The following is a 22,314-nucleotide window of genomic DNA, read 5'->3' on the forward strand; positions in this document are numbered from 1 at the left end:
GATCAGATAGAATTGTTCAGGAATCCTGTTCGACGTTATGCACATGATGGTGTTAAAGAGTTCACCTGTTACCCAATCTACTTCACGCACACACACACACACACACGTGTGCGCAGGCACGCACTTGCTCGACACACTCACACGTAGGCACGTACGCACGCACGCACACACACACACACACAACGGATTGAAGATGTGATACAGAACACAGGTGTTTTCTGTCTAAGAGGCTTCCAGTACAGGCTGTATATCCTTGGCACAACCAGGACGAGGCAAGCGAACGAACGCAGAGTTCAGAGGAGAAAAGACTTTCAAAGAAAGCGTTATGCAATATTCTGGACTGTCAGGTGGGTACGTGCCGGGTGAGCTACGCCAGTGCTTTAATGTCATAACAAATGGACTGCCGTCGCTTATTGACGAAACCAAATTCAGATGTTCTGCTGGTTTTCCTTGGCCGTTCAGTGGGCTCTCTCCATCACCATCACCAACCAGAGAGAACGTTTTTGAAAAGATCCCTGCAGCCTAAAACAGTTTCTGAAGTATGTGACACAAATAATAGTTTGATTCGGAAGATATTCAGATAACCTCCATAAGAGGACGAACAGAAAATAGATGAAGGTAGGGCTGGGCGATAAATCAACATCAATAATTATCGGAGGTAATTACTTCCCCCAATAACTATATAAAAACCTTTAGATTCATTTTCGCTAATGTCGATATAGAATAATTAGGTCCAGCAGTCCATTTCACCTCTGACGCAGCAGGAACGTGCGGAGAAGTGACAATATGAACGTGGAGAGGTATACGCCCACTAAAACCCACTTAGCACCTCGAGGGATGGAGTCGCCACTATTAACCACAAAAAAATGAGTGATGTAGGCGAGAACAGTGGCAGTGATAGCCATGGAGAAGGAGCAGCTTCCAACAAAGAAATTATTGATAAAAAGGGTTAAATTGTTTCAGTAATTTGGAAGTGGTTTGGCTTTTTGAAGTCCGACAAAGAGCAGAGCAATGTTCGGTGCAAATTGTGCCGTAGACAGGTGGCTACGAAGCCTGGTAATACGGCAAACCTTTTTTCAACATCTGAAGCAAAATCACTCTTTGGAACATGCAGGAGGTTTAGGTTTGCGCCACGGTATTTATAAACGCCCCTCAAGCACCAGCCAATCTGGGGATGTTTGCCTGAAGCAGTCAACACTGACAGCGTTTATGCCCTACAAGCAAACATCGAAAAGACAAAAGACATCACAAATGATATTATGCATTGCATTGCTAAGGACATGCTACCAATTAGCACAGTCGAAAAGGAAGGTTTCAAGAGGCTTATCAATTGAATTGACCCCAGGTACGTGCTCCCTGGCCGCAAACATGGAATAATTTTCTTTAAAGTATAATTTGATGTGTAACTCACATAATAATAAATAAACATAACCTTTATTTAACAAGGCAAGTCATTTAAGAACAAATTCTTACTTACAATGATGGCATATCAGGGAACAGTGGGTTAACTGCCTAATTCAGGGGAAGAACAGATTTTTACCTTGTCAGCTCGGGGATTCGATCTAGCAACCTTTCGGTTACTGGTCCAACGCTCTAACCACTAGGCTACGTTTCTTTCAGGCATTAGGCATTGTTGAGTCGGAAGCAGATATGCACCTTTTAAACATTATTTGATTAATTTCGTGATAATTATCGTTATCGATTGAAAAAATATATAGATATCGTGATAATTGATTTGCCATATCGCCCAGCCCTAGATGAAGGTAATATCAATCAATCAAATGTATTTATAAAGTCATTTTTACATCAGCAGATGCCACAAAGTGCTATACAGAAACTCAGCCTAAAACCCCAAGCAGCAAGCAATGCAGATGTAGAAGTACGGTGGCTAGGAAAAACTCCCTGGAAAGGCAGGAACCTAGGAAGAAACCTAGAGAAGAACCAGGCTCTGAGGGGTGGCCAGTTCTATTCTGGCCGTGCCAGGTGGAGATATGAAATAGCTGATACTAACAGAAACATTATCTAAACTGTGCTGGATGTACAGTATGGTTGCTTACATTCGCAAATATCCAAAGGGTCTTGTCCTAACCTTCACACAACTCCACTGACAACTGTCTTTTTTACTAGGCTTTTTAGGGCCTGTTCCCAAGAGTGAAAAAGGACTGTTATGTACTTGTTTGGCCAATGCGACACGCATACACGCATACACACAAACACAAACACAAACACACACACACACACACACACACACACACACACACACACACACACACACACACACACACACACACACACACACACACGTCCATTAGCTTGATTTGAATCATGACTCTTCCTAACAGTACACTCCAGTTGGATACCAAGAAAAATATTATTTGTGATGTCATACGGTCTCCAAAAGTTTGAGCAAATAACCAGAGTGTGGATCAAAGATGGAGGCCAGGGGATGGCAGGGCAGAGGGCCGGCGATGGGGTTTAGGAGCAAGCTGTGGTATTCCGCACCTCGGCTTGGAGTAAACACCACAGGACATCAGTCAGGGAGAAACACACACCGACGCAGCTGTCACATACACACACATATACCCACGCTCGAACGCATAGATGTAGGATCTTCATTTGATCCCCCACTTACAGGAGTCCTGTCCTGCAATGCAGTGTTTAAAACCTGTCATGTATTTGAGGTTTTAAAAAACTCTTCTGAAGTGTGTTATTTCCACTTTGACATTTTAGACTTGATTTTCCCTTACGAAAAAAACGAGACAAAAATGTCCATAAATTATAATCCACATAATCGTTCACAATCTCTGTTGCTGCAGGACTCTTTTTCCTTCTGTAGAAAACGGGCTCAAATTAAGATCCTACATCTGTACACGCACAGACATACACACACACACACATAAACATGCTTGAACGTACAGGGACGCACACACACACACACGCACATTTGAACACACACTAGGAGTGCGACGTGCTCTTGTGGCAGTATCCAGGGGAGTACACAGTATACAATGGAAGAAGAGGGAGGTACTGTAGTGTTGTTGGTACAGGGCGGTCAGAGCAGAGAGGGACAGTTAAACACACAGGGACAACAGAGGTCAGCTCTGTGCCTTTCTGCTGCACACATAACAGTTCCACTAACTAACTGTTCCACTGGTCATGTTTCCAGGGGATTTCTTTAGGCGTGACACTGACATATCATGGAGATGGTAATGTTTGGACAGTATGGGTGGTTGCCTCGGCAGCCTGGGTTTGTTTGGAACATGAAAGGAAGTCACAGTTGTACAACTGAATGCACTCAACTGAAATGTGTCTTCCGCATTTAACCCAACCCCTCTAAATCAGGTGAGTGGAACTAATGTGATGTTAGGGCTAGTACAACATTGTCACAACATTGTCTCATAGTGGCAGCAAGGCATGTGTGGTGGCCAAGATTGACCAAGCCTGGCCTGGCATGACAGGGTAGTGCCATTCACTCAGAGAGGTGGGTAGTGAGGATCAACATTGGGGTATGAAACGGGCCTTACTTGAGGTTCATAGATGGCTGCCAGTCTACAAAGAGGGATATCGAGGTTTTACTAATGCTTATAAAAAATGAAACACACATTACCGTAGCTCCATGTAAACTAAAATGTATTTTGAGGGTGTCCCATTTTGGTTTCTGAAATCCCTCTTATCAATTTTATCTTAGAGCTAATGTTCGCTGGTTTTCCAGCACATAAATGGTTATCCAGGATCCCTGCAGAAGCTCTACGTAAACACAGTGGGGTGAAGGTTGTGAGGGAGAGGTGTGTCTGTGAATGCAGACACTGAAACTAACTCTGAGGGTAGCTATGACCTCAGGCCTAGTACCCACATGCCTGAGAGAGTCAGAGAGAGAGGGCATCTCAGTTCAACGCAGGAAGAAAAAAAAAAAAAAAGCACATCCTCTCTCAGCGATGAGAAAACAAACCATAGGTCAATAAACAGTGTGAGGGAAGAAAAACAGCAGCCATTTCGGAAGCAGTCACTGACAGTCACAGTCACGGACTAGCAGAGGTGTTTGAATGATGCCGCAGACAAAACAGAGGTCCCATTAAAAACATCAACAGTGAGTGATGTGACTGTGACAAAACTCTGGGTTAGGTGCTGGATGTCCATCTAGGTCCTACAGACATCTAGCATACATCCAGTTCCAATACAGTACCACACCTCCAGGCCTGATTTTTCATCTTGACACAATTGAGACATGGATTGTATGTCTGCCATTCAGAGGGTGAACGGGCAAGACAAAATACGTCAAGAACTGCAACGCCGCTGGGTTTTTAACGCTCAACAGTTTCGCGTGTATTATCAAGGATGGTCCAACACCCAAAGAACATCCAGCCAACTTGACACAACTGTGAGAAGCATTGGAGTCTTCATGGGCCAGCATCCCTGTGGAATGCTTTCGACACCCTGTAGAGTCCATGCCCCGACGAATTAGGTAGGTGTTCTTAATGTTTTGTGCACTCAGTGTATATACCAGTGTCAATGACTATTTGTGTGAGTGATCTGGGAAAACATTCCAATCCAAAATTAAATCTAGAATTGGCTTCCTATATCGCAACAAAGCATCCTTCACTCATGCTGCCAAACATACCCTCGTAAAACTGACCATCCTACCGATCCTCGACTTCGGTGATGTCATCTATAAAATAGCGTCCAACATTCTACTCAACAAACTGGATGCAGTCTATCACAGTGCCATCCGTTTTGTCACCAAAGCCCCATACACTACCCACCATTGCGACCTGTACGCTCTCGTTGGTTGGCCCTCGCTTCATACTTGTCGCCAAACCCAGTGGGTACAGGTTATCTACAAGTCTCTGCTAGGTAAAGCCCCGCCTTATCTCAGCTCACTGGTCACCATAGCAGCACCCACCCGTAGCACGTGCTCCAGCAGGTATATCTCACTGGTCACCCCCAAAGCCAATTCCTCCTTTGGTTGTCTTTCCTTACAGTTCTCTGCTGCCAATGACTGGAAAGAACTGCAAAAATCTCTGAAGCTGGAGACTCATATCTCCCTCACTAGCTTTAAGCACCAGCTGTCAGAGCATTTTACAGATCACTGCACCTGTACTTAGCCTATCTGTAAACAGCCCATCTATCTACCTACCTCAACCCCATACTGGTATTTATTTATTTTGCTCCTTTGCACCACAGTATCTCTACCTGCACATTCATCTTCTGCCGATCTAAAATTCCAGTGTTTAATTGCTATATTGTAATTACTTCGCCACCATGACCTATTTATTTCCTTAACTTACCTCATTTGCACTCACTGTATATAGACCTTTTGTTTTCTTTTGTTCTACTGTATTATTGACTGTATGTTTTGTTTATTCCATGTGTAACTCTGTGTTGTTGTATGTGTCGAATTGCTACGCTTTATCTTGGCCAGGTCGCAGTTGCAAATGAGAACTTGTTCTCAACTAGCCTACCTGGTTAAATAAAGGTGATTTAAAAAAAAAAATGTCCATAAAAATGACACAAACAAATTAGACTCTTTATTGTACGTCTTCAAGGTATAGCCAAGACTCCTGACACAAAATTAAAAATATTTTTTTAATAAAATATAAATATAGGACAAAACACACATCACGACAAGAGAGACAACAACATAGCAAGGCAGCAACACATGACAACACAGCACAGTAGCAACACAACATGACAACAACATGGTAGCAACACAACACAACATGTAGCAGCACAAAACATGGTACAAACATTGGGCACAGACAACAGCGCAAAGTGCAAGAAGGTAGAGACAACAATACATCACGCAAAGCAGCCACAACTGTCAGTAAGAGTGCTTGAATGAAGAGATTGAGATAAAACTGTCCAGTTTGAGTGTTTGTTGCAGCTCGTTTTAGTCTCTAGCTGCCGCAAACTGACAAGAGGAGCGACCCAGGGATGTGTGTGCTTTGGGGACCTTTAACAGAATGTGACTGGCAGAACGGGTGTCATATGTGGAAGATGAGGGCTGCATTAGATATCTAAGATAGGGGGAGTGAGGCCTAAGAGGGTTTTTATAAATAAGCATCAACCAGTGGGTCTTGCGACAGGTATACAGAGATGACCAGTTTACAGAGGAGTATAGAGTGCAGTGATGTGTCCTATAAGGAGCATTGGTGGCAAATCTGATGGCCGAATGGTAAAGAACATCTAGCCGCTCGAGAGCACCTTTACCTGCCGATCTATAAACTATGTCTCCGTAATCTAGCATGGGTAGGATGGTCATCTGAATGACATTGCATGTAAAATGATGTTTTGATGCTCGTGGTTGTATTCATTTAGGATCTATCACATCCCTCAACTGTCCCAGAGTGTCTCGCACAGAACAGGTCGATTTTTGTACTACAGGGGATAGTAGATCGACATAGGCTAGTGTTTTTGCTGTTCGTTAGGCCTACTCATCTTGTTGGCTGACGAAAAGTAAATGTCTTCAATATGCACCTCGGAATTGGATTAGGACGCACGCAGTTGCGTCCCCGATGTGTCCGTCTTCACTTGTAGCCTGTGAGAAAGACCCGATCACTTCGGATTGCGCAGCACACTCAGGGAGAAGGGCACAACACAGCACTCTGGGCCGCAAAAGGCATGGATTTTTTTTGTTGTTGAGTGCATTCACAATTGGGATGCTGCTGTGAAATTTGAGGCAATATCAAGTGCTTGTCAAATTGTGAATGAGGGAGACCATTGAAGTGCGTACTGCCTGCGCAAAGAATCAAGCAGAGCTCATGCCTTTCAAGCAACTTTATTTCAAAACAATCATTAGTCTCATCATGCAGCCTTACAATGTATTACAAATCTAAAATATATAGCCCAACATTTGTAGGACAACTAAAGCTACATTAATAACTCTAAATTAAGCATATAGGAATACCTATTACTTTGTTAACTGCTCGACATAGAATAGCCGCATGTCCGCACTCCCTCAAATCGTTTGGAGAAAATATTTAGATTTTATTCAGCTTTGTTCAATTGTATTCTTCATACTATAAAATAATATAAAATAATGCCACGGAATTATAAGCTAATCTTGTCTGCTAAATTACCTAGTGTAGCCCACAACTATTTGGCAAAGCCACATCAGGACCTAACATAAGGACAACTCAGAGTATGCTATTCTGTTCTTCTGAAATAGACCACATTTTCTTCATATTATGTTTCTTTAGGCCTGTCTAAAACAACTCATGGATTTATTGTGAAGGTGTAGGCTATTTCACATGGATTTATTAGACTTTTTCAACTGGCTTGCAGGTTATGTGTGGAAGCCAGGAGATGCTAAATGTGTTTATGTTAATTAACGGTCAATTACAGTGAGACCAACAACAAAAAAACAAATTAGTCCATCAGTCATCGGGGAACATTTATTGGTTGACGGGAATAACCAAAGTGATGAATTATCCCGGGGGTGAATTACTTCATGAATGTGTATTGTGACACTTAAAGAATAAGTTATGGCACAAGTTATTAAAGTGTGTATTTATGTAAAACTGTTGTTTATGATGTTATACAGAATGTCCATGGAAAATTACGCATTTATGGTAGGAATGTGTTTTGGGGCAATCATGATGGTACTTTTGTAGCTGAAGGGAGTTCCTGGAAAGAGTACACCTACTTGGCTTTTGCCTGGGGGAGAGCAGGCTGGGCAAGTAACAGGTTGGCTAGAGTAGAGTTATAGCTGACTTTTGTCATAAGTTGTTGCCCGGAATAGTTTATATTGAGAAGAATTTGATTTATTCAAGTCTTATTCAAGTTTACACACTACTGTAAAAGCAGACAAACACTCCTGTCAACTTTGTCCTTGTCTCAGAGTGTGAAGGTAAATATACTTATCTCTGATTATAAAGTACAGCCTCATCCAGCTCCCTGGTGATTTCAAACAAGATATCCTCTCTCTGTTTTTTTCAATGTGAGCACAAGACCCCAAAACACACATCTGTACTCCTGAGAGAAAAAACAACATCTTACCTAACAACTCTAATAAACCCACAAAATCAGAGAAAGTCTCACTTTCAACCAGTTAAGTGCATTAAGATCGTATAAAACCTAAATTCATCACACACAAAACTCAGCTAAATTCACTGTCAACCCTCGGGCTGTAACGATGACACGCAGTATGTGCTCTATAACAGGCCACGAGAGGGAATAGCAGTGTTATGTCATACTGTGAAAGATAAAAGCAGTGTCCCTGTCAAGAACTCATTCGTGTCAACAGACGATGGACGACTTGTTGGACAACAGCCTCCCTTTGGGGTTTGAGGTTAGGATACCATACACCTTACTATAGGACTCAATGTGACTTTGCGATAGTAGAAAAGGTCATTCTAGGTTAACCAACAGGCCTTTGCTATAGCGGTAAATGTCCTTCCAGGTTAACCAACAGGATATGCACCTGTGGTGTATACTATAGTGTGAGAGGATCTCGCTTGCCCGCTGTGGTATATACTATGGAGGAAGAGGTCATTCTAGTCTAGTTAAACTAATAGGATATAGTATATACTAGAGTGCATCAACTCGATTCAGCCGGAACATAATTAGAAATCATTTGCAGACTGCAAATTGACAGCTAGACGCCCAAACAAACATAATATTTGTCTAAAACATAATCATTTAAAACCTTGCTCGCATTTGCATACAATAAGATACACAGAGTAGACAAAACATTCACATCTGCTCTTTCCATGACATAGACTGACCAGGTGAAATCTATGATCCCTTATTGATGTCGCCTGTTAAATCCACTTCAAAATCAGTGCAGCTAAAGGGGAGGAGACCGGTTAAAGAATGATTTCTATACCTAGAGACATGGACTGGGTATGTGTGCCATTCAGAGGGTGAATTGGCAAGACAAAAGATGTAAGTGCACCGGTTTGCGATGCTGCTAGGCTTTTCCATGTTGAACAGTTCTGTGTGTATCAAGAAAGGTCCACCACCCAAAGGACATCCAGCCAACTTGACACGACTGCGGGAAGCATTGGAGTCAACACGGGCCAGCTGTCACGTTCGTCATATTGATGAGACCAAGGCGCAGCGTGATAAGCATGCATTCTTCTTTTAATGAAGGAAAAATACTTAACAAAGAACCAAAACGAACGTGACGCTATACACCACGAGTGCTGACAGGTAACTACACATAGACAATAACCCACAAAATGGAAAATGGCAACCTAAATAGGATCCCCAATCAGAAACAACGATAAACAGCTGTCTCTGATTGGGAACCAATTCAGGCCACCATAGACCTACATATACCTAGACAATACCAAAACCCCATAGATAAAAAAAAAAAAAACTTAGACAGGACAAAAACACCTAGACAATACAAAAACTAAACCAACCACCCTTGTCACACCCTGACCTAACCAAAATAATAAAGAAAACAAAGATAACTAAGGTCAGGGCGTGACACCAGCATCCCTGTGGAACGCATTCAATGCCTTGCAGAGTCCACGCCCCGACGAATTGAGGCTGTTCTGAGGGCAAAAGTAGGGTTGCAACTCAATATTAGGAAGGTGTTCCTAATGTTTGGTATACTCCGTGTGCTGTATGTCTGTATCATCGATTTTCCCTCCGCTCAAGCTACTGCCGGCCTTGTTAGAACTGCCAAGACATCTGAAGCTGTGGAAGACCCTCAACCGTCAACTGCCAGATCTGTTTTTGTTTTGTTTTCAAATCAACTTTGAGATTCATGTTTGTGATGAATAGCGCAATATAAAATACATGTATTATGATTATTATTACCCCGAGGAGAGGGGCTGTGATACTGACGCTAGTCCTGGGGATTTTGTAGGGAGTCCCCATAATGCCCTGTATTGTCTTCCCTAACCCCTACGGAAAAAGTCACATGACAGGCTGTGTCACACGCTAAGCCTGGGCACGCTAGGAGGACTGACTCCCTGGGAGATTAACGTTACACCCACAGGAGCTGGATCATAATCACGGATGAGCGTATTGACCCTCCAATAAAATAACTGAACGCAATATCATTCAATTACAAGTCTGTTTTTGTTTCTTTTTGTGGTTCCTGGGTCTTGTCTATCTACACGGCAGGATTAGTAGGCGGTAAATACTGCACGTCTACTGTATCAAACATACTTGAGAAGTCGATTCTAAGTCCATGTAACTTCTACCACCGAATAGTAACTAATCCATCAGACATGGTTCTTATCTAGTGGAGACCTATGAGGAGCCTTGTTTGCTACAGACCCAAGGCCCCAGGGGGCCACATGGACACACTGCCCAGTGATCACAAGCCCGCTTCACTTCTCTTCCGGAACCACTCAAGGAAATTCTGCGCTGTTTTTATCCCAGAACAGGAACTCTGGTTCTGGGGAAATGTGTCTGTACTGACACTGCAGAAAACAAACACTCAATGAACAAAGACACTGTACACACATTCACACACGCACACTCTTCATGAGGACACTTTGTCAAAGTTACGGAACACATGCTCGCAAAGCTGTTTCATTGTCATTGTTCCATAGAAACTGAATAGACTATCTGTAATCAGTAAAAACACATTTTCCTTTCAGCTGGAGGCCAAATCCAGTTAGCAGGCTAAATTACTTGACCATTGTAAACCCTGGGTTTCACACTGCTCCTTTCTGCCTGCCTACCAGAGAACCGGGTCCAGCCTGGCTCAGCGTGTCCCTCCTCTTGCCGTCAGAGAGAGACCAGAATCCAGAGACCGGAGGCCAGAGACCAGAGACCGGAGGCCAGTTCCAATAAACATTTGAAATAAGTTGACCACCATTAACACCCTCTCATGGGTTTCACTCCTCCCTGCCTGATTACTAGAGAACAGAGAACCACCTGGCCCTGCTACCCTTCTCTTTCCTTCCCAGCTAGACTAGAGGCCTAAATCAGTTGACCGTCATCGGCACTCTCTCTAGGGTTTCACTCTTTCACGCTTACTGGCTACTAGAGAATTCTGCCTGGTTGCCTGCTCCTTCTGGGGCCTGTGAGCAGGAAACAGTAAAGAGTGGATGACAGGAGGTAATATTATAGGACAGAAATCCTGTAAAGGACCACAGGGCAGGATAATACTGGGCTGGAGAAAAGTGGGCCCAACACTCTGTCATCTGGGGGTAGGAGTATCTTTTGCCCAATATCATTATTGCAGACTACAGGGAAAAGGAATACTGTGTATGTGCATGCATGTGGGTTGTCCTGACCGGGAACACACACTGTGGCTGACCCCCGGCAGGGCAGCAGGGACTAATAATCGCCTTGGCAACAGGCAGCAGTGCGTGGCATGCCGGTATGGTATTTAGTGGACGTGCTGTGTTAGAGAACAGGGAGAGATGGGTGTGGCATTCAGAAAGGCTAGATGTGCCATAGGACCCGGTACCGATGCCAACAGGGATACCATGAGAAGGGCAAATGTCTGATAGTGTCATCACTTCTTAATTAAGTGTGTAACTGCAAAGGGGGAATGCTTGAGATCAGCTGTCTGAGTGTGTGTGTGTGTGTGTGTGTGTTTATCCCTGAATATGTATAGCTGTGGTCATGAGGGAACCACATCCCAGTCCTTGGCAGATGGCCACCTCTGTGTCAGTGAGGGTAGGTGCACCCGGTGTGGTATCAAGTATTACCCGAGCCCCTGGCTTCTCCTCACCTCCAGCTGGGCCTGTTCGATATAGAGGCAAGTCACCGAGACGGCTAAATAAAGGCAGAGACTACATGTGGATGAGAGCGGATTAGCACAGTTAGCGCTAGGAGGATGTGTCAGTGCATGTGTACACTCATAACAAAGAGCCCAGGCTGGCAGCACGTAGAGAGAAGGAGCAGGGCAGGTATAGCATGTACCGCCTGGGAACGCAAGGCTAAGGTCGCGATGCATAGTCGCATACTGGGCCACACGTACAAGGCTGGCCACACACACACACACACACACAAAGTTAGTTTGACCAGTGAAAAGTACAAGGGTCCTTATCAGTTCACACAGTGACTTTGGCATACTTCACCAGAGGGCAGCCTCATACCTTCATTACTTTCTTCTCTCATCTTCCTTTCTTACTTTCGCTCTTCTCTTCCTCTTCGCTCCCTGTCAGTCTAACCACACTTTCCTAATACCACTGACCCCACGTTTCCCCGTCCCCATTCTCTCTCCGCTCTTCCTCTCCTCTCTTCTCTCTGATCTCTAAGGGTGCATTCCTGCAGCTTTGATCTGTTAGTGAGGGACTCCTTATCTCTCTTAACCGTCTTTTCTCATCTCCCCATCTTTCTGCCCTTCTTTTCTCTCCATCGCCCCTCAGTGACCTCTCTGTTACATTCCTGCACGCCAGCATTGTATTAGCAGCAGGGTCAGACCAGGATGGGCATATTAATTAACACTGATAAACAGGATGATGAAGAGTACCTCTTCATTCCCTGCCTGCATGGGCTCAGGTCATTACAGCCTAGGCATTTATTATACTGTAGGACCCCTGGCACAGCTACAGAACAGAGCGAACACACAGTCACACACACACACTCTCACACACACACACACACACACACACACACACACACACACAGAGAGAGCACCAGGGCTTAAAGAGAACAGACGTATTAAGTGTTACTTAAAAAGTGGCCAGACTTGATTGAATTCAGAGAAAGAGCTCATGTTTCCACCCTAAGCTATAAAGGGCCTTGACTGCAAACAGGTGGTTGGAATATTAGGAACCAGCGATGATAGGACGACACATTCTTATGCCTTAAAAGTACTGAGTGCTGTGGTTGCAATTTACTGGTTAAATCAAGGTTCATAACATCGGGTTTAAAGTTAACCACAAATTAAGCCACGTTCCAAGATGATTCAGTGATTTGCTGGAACTTTGACACAGAGGGGCCCTCACCAAATATGTGCTTAAAGCTTAGAGGGTCATCTGGGGATGCTCTTAGACAATGAAGAGCCAAGATAGGGCCCCTTAAGGGGACTACCAAATATAGCAGGGGCTATGTTTATCTTTACCTCTCTCCTGTTTTATAACAGTGCTTACCTTAGCTCCAGACTTCATTTAACTCAACGAGAGGTATAATACGAGTGTTCCTGAGGGTTCCTGTTTGTGTGCGCGAGGAAAGGTTTAGGGAACCTGACAAAAGCAGGCAAAAGCAGGATCTGAGAAGAATCACTTTGTTCTTTGAGAGTTGGCAAAACTTGGCACACCTGGCAAAGTCATCAAACATGCTTAAGAAAGACTCTGGCTTTCTCTAATGGGCAGCCATCATACGCCTTCTCCTGGGAACAGACCTGTAACCTTTGCTGTGTGTGTGTGTGTGTGTGTGTGTGTGTGTGTGTGTGTGTGTGTGTGTGTGTGTGTGTGTGTGTGTGTGGGCATTCTTGCATGCATGCAGGTGTACCTGTGTGTGTATGTGCATGTCCATGTGTCTCTCTCTACGCCCTATTGCAGGATTTCCCAAACTCGGTCCTGGGGCCCCCCATGTTGTTTTTTTCCCTGGGACTACACAGCTGATTTAAATATTTAAATGACCAACTCATCATCAAGCCTTTAATATTTCAATTAGCTGTGTAGTACTTGGGGGAAAAAAAAAAAGTTTTTTTTTGAGGGGGGGGGGGGGGGGTGTTAACCCTGCCCTATTACATAACAGTCTTACATTGTTCATACCACTTTAGCCATACATTTAGACTAGGCTTACCGAATGCCAAAGCAAACACTACTCCTGAGCTTAGCTTGAAATAACACAGGGCCTCTCATTGCGATAATGTCAGGCATCACGGATAAATAGTCTGACAATGGAGCTTCACAATGGGACTTTCACTTAAAAGCCAGACTGTTAACACTTTTCTATACAGCCAAACATACATCGTGTGAAGGAAGCCTGAAGGTTCACAGGCCTTTTTACTCACGCACACACACCCATCACCACACGCACACACACCCATCACCACACGCACGCACAGAGACCTTTTAATGTTGGAAGTGGGATCGATTAGGAAGCCACGTCATGCTTAAAGACAGATCCAAAGGGCCTCCCGGGTGGCGCAGTGGTTAAGGGCGCTGTAGTGCAGCGCCAGCTGTGCCATCAGAGTCCCTGGGTTCGCGCCCAGGCTCTGTCGTAACCGGCCGCGACCGGGAGGTCCGTGGGGCGACGCACAATTGGCCTAGTGTCGTCCGGGTTAGGGAGGGCTTGGTCGGTAGGGATCTCCTTGTCTCATCGCGCAAGTGCACGGTGTAGCGTCCGACACATTGGTGCGGCTGGCTTCCGGGTTGGATGCGCGCTGTGTTAATTAAGAAGCAGTCCAATTGCAGTGTATTTTGCAGTAAGTTCCAGCAATCAGGTGCATTAAAACTAAAAGCGGATTTACCTAATTACAGAACTAATTATAGAACTTGGTCGCATCTTCGGGTCAAGTCTCCAAATCTACACTTAGATGTCATCTCCATGCCAATGGGCTCTTTGGAAGGGTTGCCAGAAAATATTCTATTGAGAGCAATCGACAAATGTAAAAGCCTGGAGTTTGATAAACAGCATTGGCTGGGATTGGAACCGGTGTCAGAAAATAGAGGTCTTTGGCCACGCACACCAGTGGTGGGTTTGGCGTTGAAAGAAGGATGCATGTGCAGAAAAGAACCTCATACCACCTATAAAATATGCTGGTGGAGAGGCTGTTTTTCTTCCATTGGTCAATAGCATCATGAACTCCACCAAGTACCAGGTCATTTTAGCCCAAAACCTGGTTGCCTCTGCCAGGAAACGGAAACTTGGCAGCAAGTGGATTTTTCCAGCAAGACAATAACCCCAAGCACACTTCAACATCCACAAAGAAACGGCTAATTGACCACAAAATCATTATTTTGCCATGGCCATCTCAGTCTCTGGACCAACTTTGAAAACCTGCGGTTTGAATTGAAGAAGGCGCCGACCAAAAGATATCAAGGATCTGGAAAGATTTTGCATGCCCTCCCAATATTTCTCAAATCTCATAAAACATTTCAAAAAGGCTCAGTACCATATTCTTTGCAAAGGGAGGTTGCTGAACACAGGGATGAGTACAGAAAACAGGGATGCCAATACTTTTGACGGCTATCTTTTTTTTAAATAGATGGTTTTGTATATTACACGTTAAACAAAATCTCTTTCATAATATAATTAACAAAAATAAAATTTGGAGCATACAATATAGCTCAGTATTTGTATTATTTCTGCTCATCTTTATCAGGGGTGACAATAATTTTGGACCTGACTGTATGTGTTTCCACTATCCATCGTCCAGTCAACACAGGCAGGGGAAAACACTTCCTCTGTGATTCTAGAACTATGACAGAGTAACAGAGGCCTCTGTTATGCATGACCATCACAGCAACAGAACAGCAACATTCCTCTGGCGAGAAATGCACAGGAATCGAGGAAGCAGGCAGACATCCCCAACCTGTTCTGATAGTCATCTGTGATTAGTGACAATCACTCTCCTCTATCTCTCTCCTCTATCTGTCCATCATCACGGCCACCGTGAGAAACGGCACTTGGGTTTTTCCAATTCCCTGCATGGCCTGCCGCTGCGGTGTGCGCTACATGGCGCGTGTCACTTAGTGTGCCGGTGGGAAGTTATGACAACAGTCCCCGCTGTGCTAGTCCTCACTGTGATAAGAACAATAGGTACTGATAACCTTATGGAGTCTGTGTGTGGTTATTTCCATTCTCTACTGCACAAGATATAGTATACAGTCTTGTGGATTGTTCCATTCTCTCCCGTGCTGTACAACATACACAACAATAACAGAACAGATGATGAGGCCCTGTCCCTAACACTTATCACGGCTCGTGCCATGACATTGCGTGAACTGCGAGTGTGCAGATCGCAGACCAGTGTGTGTGTGTGTGTGTGTGTGTTTCTACCAGCGCCTACGTGTTTGTGCGGTGTGGGCATAGAGACAATGGCCCTTTGTCTGACTGCATCCTATTTTTCCCCCAGTCCGCTGAGTGAGCAAACACAGTGGCAACACACACACACACACAGCTTCCCTGCCTGCCAGACACAAAAACACCTCCTGGGTTATGTCAGTCCGTCCAGCGCATTCCTTTACGGCAGGGACAACAGGCCAATAACAGGATCAATCTGCTCCCCTCTTCCTGCCCTCCGTTTCCTCTCCTCCGCCAGCCCGTAAAGAGAGGGGGAGCAGACAGAGGGAGGATGGGACAGGAATCACTCTTTCCCTCTGTCTCATTGTCTCCAGGGCGAGACAGAAAAAGCCAGGGGTGGGTGTAGAGTTACATCACCCACTGTCATAGAGGGGATGGGGGGGGGGGGGGGGGGTACAGGTGGAACAGGGAATTCAACCTCTCAGAGCATGGGAAGAAAAGAGGATCTGGAATGGGATAGAGGTGAGGGAGTCAGAGTGCAAATTAAGGGGGGCCCAGGGGGTTGCTGTCAGACATGAACCCCCCTAAATGTAACAAAGTCAAACTTTAGTGGGGGTCAACAAATTGTCCTATTTGTTTAAAATGCAATGCAATTTGTGCTGCTACAGTGGTAAATATCAAGATTAAAAGCTTATTCCAAATTAAACGAACACCCTCGTCTCTGTTTCATGGTTTCCATTTTGTACTTTTTTTTCATGTGTCTGCACTTGTCATCCTGGGACAGTCCTGTATTTCAGCCCCTTTTCAGGTGTCCCAATTTTTCTTTCTGCAAAAAAAAGGTAATTATGTCAGCAAGACGCATCAATGAATTTAATAACTTCTTTCAAGAGTGTAGACCCAATGACAATCACCCAATTTCATTACATTTTGGGGTGTTTCGTAACAGGTGTTTCTTTCCATTCATCAAATGACTCGAGTGCACAGTGCACTTTTTGGACGATGGCAATTATTCGGCGAAAAATGCGCAGGTTTGAAGTGATTTGTTCGACAATAAGATGAAAACATCATGACGGGTTGTATTCATGCCAAATTAAAAAGTAATACTTTAAAAAAAAAAACATTAAATGACATGTTTTTACTAGGCCCATCCCAAAATGTTGTGCACACATACCGTACTATAGGTCCCGTGGAGAAAAAAAACGGCACCGTAAAATTCGCTCTCGAGGGAGTGATGAATAGAGGGCGGTGTCATGTTCCTGGTGGCTTCATGCAGAGTAGCTATGCAGAAGGTAACCGACAACACAGTCAAAGCATTCAGCTACAATATGTGCATGTCTCATCCACCGGCTTTGTGTCTAGATATGACCTAAGCTAACCTAAGCAAGTGAGGAAAAATGTATTATTGGAGGATCGGCTGAGTGCAGTCTGTCTATCTGATCATTCACAATGAGCTCAATGAAGGTAAAACATCTCCAATCAAAATGTCCAACCCTTCAGCACTGCAGTCAATTACTCCTGTGCTACTGCCAGCAGCATGCTAGTGATGATGCTCTCTGAGGAGACTTTGAACTGAAACTACTGATAGGAAATCGCATCAAGTATCAGACTGACAGCGCACGACCCTGGATGGATTTACTCAATAGGTAGAGTAATCTGCTTATTGGAAGCCCCCCACACACACACTCAGGACCTGATGAGCCCTCCCTCTCCAGATACTGGAAGTGCTGGTCTGTCCATCTGTGCTGACAGGAAGTCAACAAAAGCCACATGCAGGCGGGCTGACGTCAATCAGGGCCCCGCACCACTGTCACACAGGAACACCTCCCTTCCCACAGCAACACACCCACACCCGCTCATATACACACACCCGCTTGAACACACACACTCTGATACACAAACACACTAGTGCAGGACTCCACTCTAAACACACAAAAACACCTATACACTGTGCATTTGCACATACAGAAATGCAAATGTAGGCCTACTCATATGGACGCACATGCACTCTCTCACACACACATACACACAACATACACCTACAAAAACACGTACACACTGCGCACTTGCACATACAGAAATGCAAATGTAGGCCTACTCATATGGATGCACATGCACTCTCTCTCTCACACACACACACACACACACACACTTTGCATTGCACATACAGAAATGCAAATGTAGGCCTACTCATATGGACGCACATGCACTCTCACATCACGCACTTGCTCTTCTCTATTTCAATCTGTCTTCTCTTTCTCTGGGAACTAGGCACAGTAGTCAAACCTCTTCAAAATGAGACAGATGCAATAAAAGGGCGTACTTCTGTAATACAGGTTAACCAGAATGATGAAGTCAATGTTATTAATCCTGTAAATCAACCGGGCCAACAATAAAGTGGACTCCTCTGTCCTTGCATTCCTTGTATTGTAAGTCCAATGACTGGAAGTGTCTAGCATAACACAGTGAGAGGAATGAGAGGCATGAAAGTAAGCTCCCTGTGTTATGACTGTCTGTAGCAGGAGACTCAATGGCATCCCAGACTCCTTCATTGTGACGCTAACCACTAACGAAATCTCACACTTATCCTGCTATGTTTAATCAACATTTTGGAGAGCTCCTCTATCTCTCTTGTCTCACCATTCATGTGTGTGTGTGTGTGTGTGTGTGACAAAAAGGCCTTAGTGTGAGTAGAACAGGCTGCCATAACAACATCACCCATATACACAGCTTGATAGCTAGTGATGTAGTGTAGGCTGAGAGCATTAAGCTCAAGGACACAATAAGGAGTTCCCAATCACACACACACCATTGTCTCAACTCCCTAATAATGGGTCCAGTACATTTCTAATGAGCAAGATTCACGTTGTTGTATTTTCAGTGAGAAGATAAAGACATTGGGATAGAGTGGTGAGAGTAAGAGGTTTTCTGAAACTTCCCATCAGAGCAGTGATAAATACAGACTAAATATATCTGAACCGATGACAGGGAGGGACAGGGTCAGGGGTGAGGTCTCAGGGTCTCAAGAAATCAAGAGAAGAGAGAGGGAAAGAAGGAGAAAGAGAGAGAAAGATCGGAGAGACGAGAGACCAGAAGAACAGTCTTGACATTGAGACAGTGTTTTAAGACTTAGGCTGATTCAAACAACAGTCAGTGAGTCAGTGGCAAACAGATGGACAGACAAACCAATATCACTTTTTTTGGGACAGAAGATGCATTGTAGGAGAGAGCAGTGCATTGTGGTCTTACCTGGCAAACAGACTCTGGTGATGGGAGGCTGAGTGGCCACAGGGGACCTCCTGAGGAGAGAAAAAAAAAATGCAATAACATTATCAGTATGGACATGAAGTAAATGTTGATAGGCCTACATCAGATCGTTACATTGTGTAATGGCCAATCACATCTGCTAAGCCAATATCGGTTAAGTGCCTCTACATGAGGAGAAACAGAGGAATACGGACAGAGGAGCATAAGAATGTCTGTGAGGATTAAAAAAGAAACACTGAAAGAAAGCGATTGTGTGAGAGAGAAAATGATAGAGAGCGAGACAAGAGACAGGTGGGGAGAAACAGAGAGAATGAGAGACCGAGAGAGAATGAGATTGAAAAAGGGACAAGGCAAATGAGGAATAAAATGTGAATTGCGTTCAACCTTTTCATTCAACAACTCAAAGCCCATCTGCCTGATCCACACTGAGTGTGTGTGTATGAGCGTGTGTGTGCCTGCAATTGTGTTTAACTACGTGTGTGAAGTGTGTCTGCGAGAGTGTGTGTGTGTGTGTGAGTGCGCCGTGTGTGAAAAGGAGAGAGCGAGAGAGAGAGTGTGAGATTAATGTAGGTCATGGAGGCTTTGGGTTTTCAATGAGGCAGGCTATTCGAAACAAGCGTTTTAATAGGAGAGCTTGCGTTCCAGTATCTTACAGCATGCTAGAGACAGACCGACAATATCAGGGTGATATCTAGGGTGCAGGAGGAAGGATGCCCTACACTAAATCTTTCCGACTGAAGCTTTACACCCCAGTTCCGAGTGGAGTCATTCTAGAGAAGGATGTTAAAATCAAATCAAATCAAATTTTATTTGTCACATACACATGGTTAGCAGATGTTAATGCGAGTGTAGCGAAATGCTTGTGCTTCTAGTTCCGACAATGCAGTAATAACAAGTAATCTAACTAACAATTCCAAAACTACTGTCTTGTACACAGTGTAAGGGGATAAAGAATATGTACATAAGGATATATGAATGAGTGATGGTACAGAGCAGCATAGGCAAGATACAGTAGATGGTATCGAGTACAGTATGTACAAATGAGATGAGTATGTAAACAAAGTGGCATAGTTTAAAGTGGCTAGTGATACATGTATTACATAAGGATACAGTCGATGATATAGAGTACAGTATATACGTATGCATATGAGATGAATAATGTAGGGTAAGTAACATTATATAAGGTAGCATTGTTTAAAGTGGCTAGTGATATATTTACATCATTGCCCATCAATTCCCATTATTAAAGTGGCTGGAGTTGAGTCAGTGTCAGTGTGTTGGCAGCAGCCACTCAGTGTTAGTGGTGGCTGTTTAACAGTCTGATGGCCTTGAGATAGAAGCTGTTTTTCAGTCTCTCGGTCCCAGCTTTGATGCACCTGTACTGACCTCGCCTTCTGGATGATAGCGAGGTGAACAGGCAGTGGCTCGGGTGGTTGATGTCCTTGATGATCTTTATGGCCTTCCTGTGACATCGGGTGGTGTAGGTGTCCTGGAGGGCAGGTAGTTTGCCCCCGGTGATGCGTTGTGCAGACCTCACTACCCTCTGGAGAGCCTTACGGTTGAGGGCGGTGCAGTTGCCATACCAGGCGGTGATACAGCCCGCCAGGATGCTCTCGATTGTGCATCTGTAGAAGTTTGTGAGTGCTTTTGGTGACAAGCCGAATTTCTTCAGCCTCCTGAGGTTGAAGAGGCGCTGCTGCGCCTTCTTCACGATGCTGTCTGTGTGAGTGGACCAATTCAGTTTGTCTGTGATGTGTATGCCGAGGAACTTAAAACTTGCTACCCTCTCCACTACTGTTCCATCGATGTGGATAGGGGGGTGTTCCCTCTGCTGTTTCCTGAAGTCCACAATCATCTCCTTAGTTTTGTTGACGTTGAGTGTGAGGTTATTTTCCTGACACCACACTCCAAGGGCCCTCACCTCCTCCCTGTAGGCCGTCTCGTCGTTGTTGGTAATCAAGCCTACCACTGTTGTGTCGTCCGCAAACTTGATGATTGAGTTGGAGGCGTGCGTGGCCACGCAGTCGTGGGTGAACAGGGAGTACAGGAGAGGGCTCAGAACGCACCCTTGTGGGGCCCCAGTGTTGAGGATCAGCGGGGAGGAGATGTTGTTGCCTACCCTCACCACCTGGGGGCGGCCCGTCAGGAAGTCCAGTACCCAGTTGCACAGGGCGGGGTCGAGACCCAGGGTCTCGAGCTTGATGACGAGCTTGGAGGGTACTATGGTGTTGAATGCCGAGCTGTAGTCGATGAACAGCATTCTCACATAGGTATTCCTCTTGTCCAGATGGGTTAGGGCAGTGTGCAGTGTGGTTGAGATTGCATTGTCTGTGGACCTATTTGGGCGGTAATCAAATTGGAGTGGGTCTAGGGTGTCAGGTAGGGTGGAGGTGATATGGTCCTTGACTAGTCTCTCAAAGCACTTCATGATGACGGATGTGAGTGCTACGGGGCGGTAGTCGTTTAGCTCAGTTACCTTAGCTTTCTTGGGAACAGGAACAATGGTGGCCCTCTTGAAGCATGTGGGAACAGCAGACTGGTATAGGGATTGATTGAATATGTCCGTAAACACACCGGCCAGCTGGTCTGCACATGTTTTGAGGGCGCGGCTGGGGATGCCGTCTGGGCCTGCAGCCTTGCGAGGGTTAACACGTTTAAATGTCTTACTCACCTCGGCTGCAGTGAAGGAGAGACCGCATGTTTTCGTTGCAGGCCGTGTCAGTGGCAATGTATTGTCCTCAAAGCGGGCAAAAAAGTTATTTAGTCTGCCTGGGAGCAAGACATCCTGGTCCGTGACTGGGCTGGATTTCTTCCTGTAGTCCGTGATTGACTGTAGACCCTGCCACATGCCTCTTGTGTCTGAGCCGTTGAATTGAGATTCTACTTTGTCTCTGTACTGACGCTTAGCTTGTTTGATAGCCTTGCGGAGGGAATAGCTGCACTGTTTGTATTCGGTCATGTTACCAGACACCTTGCCCTGATTAAAAGCAGTGGTTCGCGCTTTCAGTTTCACACGAATGCTGCCATCAATCCACGGTTTCTGGTTAGGGAATGTTTTAATCGTTGCTATGGGAACGACATCTTCAACGCACGTTCTAATGAACTCGCACACCGAATCAGCGTATTCGTCAATGTTGTTATCTGACGCAATACGAAACATCTCCCAGTCCACGTGATGGAAGCAGTCTTGGAGTGTGGAGTCAGCTTGGTCGGACC

The 22,314-nt window shown here is 44.9% G+C and overlaps 1 protein-coding gene across 2 annotated transcripts in view; it reads right to left on the reverse strand.

Moving 5' to 3' along the window:
* LOC139406795 (3',5'-cyclic-AMP phosphodiesterase 4B-like) overlaps positions 1–22,314 on the reverse strand; it is a 171,028-nt gene that overhangs the window by 36,614 nt on the left and 112,100 nt on the right. For both annotated transcript variants that reach the window (XM_071149833.1, XM_071149834.1), the window contains exon 5: positions 19,081–19,130. In XM_071149833.1, the coding sequence (XP_071005934.1) occupies positions 19,081–19,130 (50 nt within the window). The remainder of the gene's footprint in view (positions 1–19,080; positions 19,131–22,314) is intronic.

The sequence above is a fragment of the Oncorhynchus clarkii genome, chromosome 4 (assembly GCF_045791955.1).
Source record: "Oncorhynchus clarkii lewisi isolate Uvic-CL-2024 chromosome 4, UVic_Ocla_1.0, whole genome shotgun sequence".
NCBI classification, from domain to species: Eukaryota; Metazoa; Chordata; class Actinopteri; order Salmoniformes; family Salmonidae; genus Oncorhynchus; species Oncorhynchus clarkii.